The sequence below is a fragment of the Carassius carassius genome, chromosome 9, assembly GCF_963082965.1.
Source record: "Carassius carassius chromosome 9, fCarCar2.1, whole genome shotgun sequence".
Classification (NCBI taxonomy): Eukaryota; Metazoa; Chordata; class Actinopteri; order Cypriniformes; family Cyprinidae; genus Carassius; species Carassius carassius.
In genome coordinates this window covers 15,557,153-15,564,318 of record NC_081763.1, presented here as the reverse complement: position 1 = coordinate 15,564,318, position 7,166 = coordinate 15,557,153, and the positions used below count along the sequence as shown (strand labels likewise).

Below are 7,166 nucleotides of genomic sequence, written 5' to 3'. Positions count from 1 at the left end.
TCTCCTCCACGGAAGTTTGTGCCTCGGGAGCCAATTAGTGTTTAATTATGTGATTATATATGTGTCGTCTTAAAGCTTTTGTGTGTCTGTATTGAATTTCCTTTTATTGCAGTTCAGTAAACTCTTGCTGTCATTCCTGTTTAAATTTAATTTCAACATCCTGAATATTGAAGTTGAATATTTCAGGCATATTTTCATCATTGTTAGATATTACTGCAACTCCAGCGCCATCTTCTGGAAACTGTCTATCAGTTACACATAATTTCAAATAAATGAGAAAAAACAAAAATGTTGCTAATAATATCTAGTGACCAGTGTAGAAACATGGATTCGAGCTGTTTGTTTGTTTGTTTCAGACATGCTTTTCTCATTTATCAAGGATCATAAACGTATTAGTGCAGATTGTATTATATGAAGTTAAATACTTTTATTCATGAGTAAAATGCACACCTATGTGAAATAAATGAAAATAGAAAAAAAAGACAGTTTACATTTTTACAGTGACTAATTAAATGCACTTTTAATAAAAGGTTGTTCGTCCACAGTTCTTGTTCATATCTGCTTCAGTTCCCTCTTGAAATTCAAGTATTATCATGTGTGAAGCTGTTATCAGGAAAGAAGGGCTAGTTATTTAGAGGACCCTTTTGTCTTGAATGTTATGATATATCTAACGTTTCATTTAGGCAAAGTCATCTTCAGGCACATTCAGCAGTTCATGTGACTCTTCTGGCTTCAGGCAAGTTTATTTAGCACATTTCATACACAATGAAAGGCCTAATTCAAAATGCTTTAGCCTACATAAACAATTTAAGAAATCATAAACTGATTGAAAGCAAGAATAGCTACATGAGGTGATACAGTGCAGTCAGGACTCAGTAAATGCACAGCTACACAGATGAGTTTTTAATCCGGATTTATATGTGTCGTGAAGTCTGTTTTAATCTGATCTCTTCTGGAAGCTGCTTCCAACTGCGTGTGGCATAATGTCTAAAAAAATATCTGTTTTGAGTGAACCCTTGGTATTTAACTGACTTGAATATAATGATCTCAATGGTCTGTTAGGTTTATAAAACAAAGACTATAGCATAGGAATATTATTGTGTTTGAGTATGTGAAAACACAAAGAAGAAAGACCAACGACAAAAAAGACCACACTGTAATAATAGTAATAATTATATTATATTGTGTTTACTTTGGGGTTATACCTGCCATTGTAAAATTAGTCAAATACGCTAGGCTACTAAAAAAATGATATGCTCGGAACTGAAAACATCCGTTGAGTTCACCCGACGGGATTTCAGTGACGGACTATCAACAACACGAACGTTATGATGGTCTGTTTACTTCTGTGGAAAACCAGTTTTCAGTTAGTTTAGCAAGAGTCAGAACTGGACTGTTATATCGAGTGCTATTTTCATATGATTTCATTTAAACATTTTATTTAGGGAGCATGCCAGCGTTGGTTAACACACACAGAAGAGTTAACTCGGTCGTTGTCTTTTACCAGATAAGAGCCACATCTCAGAAGTCCTTGCCCTTCAAGGTAACTCTTTTGAGCTCTTCACTACTAATTACAACATATAGTAGCATGCTCCTAGATCTAGTCACGGTCAAATTGCTATTTAGATCGATATGAGATTTGCCCCGAGCGTGTGGTTTCCATAGAAACGACCCAAATTCGAGTTAGTTCAATTGATTTGAAGGGCACGAGTACAACAGAAATCGTCTCGCGAGATCTGTGGATGCTTCAACTAACGTTACATGTTTGTGTTTGACTCGACTACTCTACATTTTGCATTATAGGTTAATAAGATGCATATTAAAAATGTGCGTATTTCCTTGCTTTCAGCCCTTTGATCATGCTTTTTTGCCCATACAGGAGTGCATCTTTCGCTGTTGCCGTACTTTATAGCACGACGTCATGGTGCTGAAGATCTTCTTTCCCCAGTGCTGCAACACAGCTGACAGCGGCCTGCTGGTGGGGCGCTGGATCCCAGGTCACACTTCTGCTGTGGTGCTGGCCGTCATTCACTACCCCTTCATACCGGGACAGGTGAAAAAGTACCTGAGTGAGCTGCAGAGCCAGACTCAGGTGGAGCTGACCGTCCTGGGCTCCTGGAGTATGCCCAAAGAAGGCCAAGAAGGAATGGACAGCTTCCTAAAAGACCTGAGTACCATCTTTCCTCAGAAATGTTGGCTGCAGTTGAGCCGTGAGATTGGCAAAAGAGGCTTTACTTGTCAGGTGGCCCAAAACAATGGGAGACTTCACCAGGACCGGGAGCAGAAGAATGGCGATGATAAGATCATCCTCATTCATTACGATCAGAGGAAGGTTATGCTGTCCCAGCTTCACCCGGTACAGGATGTCAGCCAGAAGTCTGATGTTGAGCCCTCAGAGCTGCGTTTGGTCTTCCAGACCATTGCTCAAAGTCAGCCCCTCTTTTTCCTCGACAAATATGACGAGGGGCCGCTCAAGCTCACCCACTGGCAGTCTGAAGGCAGGGAGGCTAGTATTATTGCTGAGCTTCTGAAACAAGTGTCGGTCCCGCTCTGCATCTTCCTGACATGGCTGCTGTCTCTGTGGCACTGGTTGTGCAGCTTCAGGTGAGTTCATGTGCCTCAGCTTGAACCTGTTCAGTGTACTGAAGAGTGATGATCAAATTCATATTCAAATCTTTTACAGGATTTTACATTTGAGTCCAGTGCTGTTCATCTCAAGCAAGCTGTCCATCTGTGTTCAGTCGGGATACAGAGCAGATCATTTCAAGACTGTTTTCTCTCCCAAAAAAGCTGCTACACACATGGAATTCATGAGGTCAGTGACATACACGAGCATCACTGATACAAAAAGAGGAAAATAAGTTTAAAATACATGTGACGGCTTCATAGAAATGTACTCTCTGTATATATGTTGGTTTCATTTTTTATTTTTTTTTGAAAAATGTTATTCTGAATTTGAGAAAAGTTTTAATTTAATGACCCTTTTGGTGTTACAAGTAAAAACATATTTTCCTTACCCTTCATATACTTTGGAGTGTGTACAAAATACACATCATCATCCCCAAAAGGTTTTACATATATTTTGGATGGCAATAAGTAAAAAAAAAAGTCATGAGTTATTAATTAATAAATATAATTATGTTTTTGAGGAGTCACTAACCATGCTGTGTCATGAAAAAAATAAGAAGTTTTAATTTAGGTGTTTTGTTTAATGTGTTTTGTTTAATGTGCATTCATTCTTTAAATGTGTTTCCTAATCGGGAGAGTTTACGTTTACACTTTTTTTTATGCTCCAAAAAATACCAAAATCAAATTAAATTCATCAATTAAAAACATGCTTATTTTATTATATATATATATATATATATATATATATATATATATATATATATATATATATATATATATATACTGTGTTAACCTAACTGAGACTTGTTATAGCACTTATATATCATTGCTCTTTATGTTGTTTTTGATTGCTTCCACTGTCCTCATCTGTAAGTCGCTTTGGATAAAAGCGTCTGGTAAATGAATAAATGTAAATGTAAACACATATATATATATATATATATATATATATATATATATATATATATATATATATATATATATATAGAGCATTGTGTTTTTGATCCATGTATCGTGTTGCTCCTTTGTTACTTAATAAATCTCATTCTCACACCCTTCTTTTTTCACCCTCTGCAGAAAAGCAAACATTTTTGTGTCTTTTCTTCTGGACATAGTCCTTGGTTTGCTGCTTATCTCATGGCTTTACAGGGAGAATCGGATCAGCAAATTAGCAGATACTTTGGTACCTGTGGCTGATGTAAGTATGATCCCTATTATATCACATTTGTGAAAAAGTTTGGGATTTATAAGATTTTATATATACATATATATATATATATATATATATTTTAGTATGCTCAACAAGGCTGCTTTATTTGATAAAAAATACAGCGAAATATTATTACAATTTAAAATAACTGTTTTCTATATTAATATAGTTTAATATCATTCTAAGCGGCTGATTTTGTGCTCAAGAAAATGTATTATTTATTATTATTATCAGTATTGAAAACAGTTATTTGACAAAAAAGAAAGTTCAAACCAGTGCATTTATTTAAAACTTGAATTTCTTTCAAAAATAAAATCTTACTAGCCCCAAACATTTAACGGGTAGTGTATATATATAAATAAATGTGTAGACAGAGATGTAGTTTTACTGAAAGTCTTGGGTTCTCTGGCAGCATGTGGCTAAAGAGCTGCAGGAGCTGTTAGAATGGCTGATGGGAGCTCCTGCTGGACTCAAGATGAACCGAGCTCTCGACCAGGTGCTGGGGAGATTCTTTCTCTACCACATTCATCTGTGGATCAGTAAGTAGATCTTTAGTTCAAGCACTCTGATGGGGGTTCATGCTTATTAATGAATCGCATGTATGTCTTGTGATTGTGTCCGCAGGTTACATCCATCTGATGTCTCCTTTCATTGAGAGGATCCTGTGGTATGTTGGACTTTCAGCCTGCCTGGGATTGACCTTTGCTCTTTCCGTATTGTCGGACATAGTGGCACTCCTCACTTTCCACATCTACTGTTTTTACGTGTATGGAGCAAGGTGAGGTTCGGTTTTGTTGTTACTTACTCTCATGTTTCTGCACTTCCAGTAGAGGGTAGTGTCAACTTTTATATTTGCGCTTCTTAAAGGGATAGTTCACCTAGAAAAGAAGGTTCTGTACTCATTCAGTTTTCTCTAGGTCAGTGGTTCTCAATCCTGGTCCTGGAGAACCCCCAACACTGCAGGTTTTGGTGTCTCTCTTATCTGACACAAACATTTGAGGTCTCGGAGCAGGGGTAACCAATTTGATTAGGGTTGGAGCTGAACTTTGCAGGACAGTCGATCGCCTGGAGCAGGGTTGGTTACCCCTGTCTTGGAGTCTTCACTAATGAGCTGATGAGTTGAATCAGGTGTTTTTGAATAGGGAGATGTGTGTAATGTGCAGTGTTGGAGGTTCTCCACTATCAGGATTGGGAATCACTGCTCTGTGTCATTCCAAATCTTTACAAAATGTCCAGTGTCCAAGCTGCCTTTTAATGTGTTATAAAAGTGGATTGGAACCATGGACCACCAAGGTCACCATTCCCTTTCATTGTGTGAAATAAAAGTGAATATTATGTTCCATTCTAAAAAAAAAAAAACTAACAAAAAAGAAACCGGTTTGGAAAGACATGAGAGAACATAAACCCTGACAGCATTTTAGGTGTACTATCTCTTTAAGATTCTATCTCAGATCTGTCCGGGCAGTTACTTGCCATCTATATTTAAAGTCTTGCATCTTTTATTTTCATATTACCCTTGACTCAACATTGCAGGGCTCCACTTCTGAGATTTGCTGCCCATTTTCTTTGTTTGTGAAGTGTACTTTCTTATCTCTGTTGTCAGAATCTACTGTCTGAAGATCTATGGGCTCTCCTCCCTGTGGCGGCTCTTCAGGGGGAAGAAATGGAATGTGTTGAGGCAGAGGGTTGACTCGTGCTCATACGACCTGGACCAGGTACATCTCTTGCACAACCTCTAGCTATTCAGCACATCCCTACAGAACACCGCTGACACTGTTCTGTTTCTCTTGCAGTTGTTCATTGGCACTCTGCTCTTTACGATTCTGCTGTTCCTGCTTCCCACCACTGCCCTGTATTACCTGGTCTTTACCCTGGTGAGGCATTTATTCCTGTGATGGCGAAGCTGAATTTTCAGCATCATTACTCCAGTCTTCAGTGTCACATGATCCTTCTGAAATCATACTAATATGCTGATTTGCTGCTCAAGAAACATTTCTTATCAATGTTGAAACGAGCTGTGGTACTTAACACTATTGTGGAAACCATAATAAAGTTTTTTTATGATATAGAAAACCATAAATCTGGAATTTATATATTAATAACAAGTAATTGGTTTCTCTGTTTCTAGCTGCGGCTGGTGGTGGTGCTGTTTCAGGGAGTGATTCACCTTAGCGTCGACTTCATCAACTCTTTCCCCCTGTTTGCCATCGGCATTCGTATCTGCAGACCATACAGACTGGCAGGTGAGCCTTACTGTAACACATTGAAGACATCAATAAAAAAGGTCTTACATTTTGTAACTTTCTTTTCTTATGTAACACTTGATAGAGATGAACCTATGAATGTACCTCTAGGCCATGTACTATAGCCATAACCTCTGTGAAAACATTAATTATATGACTGTTTGGTTCATTAAACACTTTATGAATCTCTTTGTATTCCAGAGGGTGTTAAATTCAAGGTGCTTTGTGAGGAGCCAGGAACTCCTCTTCACCTGATGATGGAGGTTGGTTGATTGTTGCTAAAACAGCTTGTCATCCTGTAGTTTATTTATGCTTGGGTTTGACCTGTTGATTTTGTGGGATGGATATGAGGGTTATTTAATAGCTTTGTTTGGCTCACTGTGTGCAGTGCAAACACTGGACATCATTTCCTTGTCTCTAAATATTGATAATGAATCATATATCAGATGAGCAAGCATGAATGAAAAATGTCTTTTCTTTTCTCCACCTTCAGATCAACCCGTTAAAGTGCAGCTCTGTACTGCAATGTTACCGGACGCCTACTTATAGCTGTTACCCTAAGGATTCCTGGGCCGCATTGTGCAAGAAGCTGTTTGTAGGAGAACTCATTTACCCCTGGAAGCAGAAGACTGACAAGACGGACTAATTTTGCGATCTGGTAGATCAACAGCAGCCAAACACGTGAACACTGGGAGAAGGTTCTCTATTGGTCAGGCTCCACTGAACTTCATGATCGTCTTAATTAGGTTTTTAACAGAAGTAGATATTTCTACATTGTAGATTTAAACCACAATCTTTCCTTTTACAAACATTAATTAAAACTGTGATTTTTATTTTACTTTATTATTTTAAAACATCTATAACTTTTTAAAACACTGAAAATGTACCATTTAAAAATCTATTAATTGTATTGTATTCTATAGTCTAGCTGACTAATGTGTACTGACTCTGAATGTTACATTTAAATACGTGTAAATTATTTAACCGTGAACCACTTGTATGTCAGTGTTGCCAAATTGTTGTTTTGTAGCAATTATTATTATCAACATAAATTATTTAATAAAATCAAGAGTTTTATAAATGCA

At 37.4% G+C, this 7,166-nt stretch overlaps 1 protein-coding gene across 1 annotated transcript; it reads left to right on the top strand.

Moving 5' to 3' along the window:
- The first annotated feature begins 1,269 nt into the window (after positions 1-1,269).
- On the top strand, positions 1,270-7,166 carry pigq (phosphatidylinositol glycan anchor biosynthesis, class Q). The gene is made up of 11 exons (XM_059557979.1): positions 1,270-1,543; positions 1,880-2,604; positions 2,684-2,815; positions 3,706-3,826; positions 4,251-4,377; positions 4,463-4,616; positions 5,442-5,553; positions 5,632-5,712; positions 5,967-6,081; positions 6,283-6,344; positions 6,575-7,166. The coding sequence occupies exons 2-11, from the start codon at positions 1,922-1,924 to the stop codon at positions 6,725-6,727; spliced, it is 1,740 nt and encodes a 579-aa protein (XP_059413962.1). The 5' UTR covers positions 1,270-1,543; positions 1,880-1,921; the 3' UTR covers positions 6,728-7,166.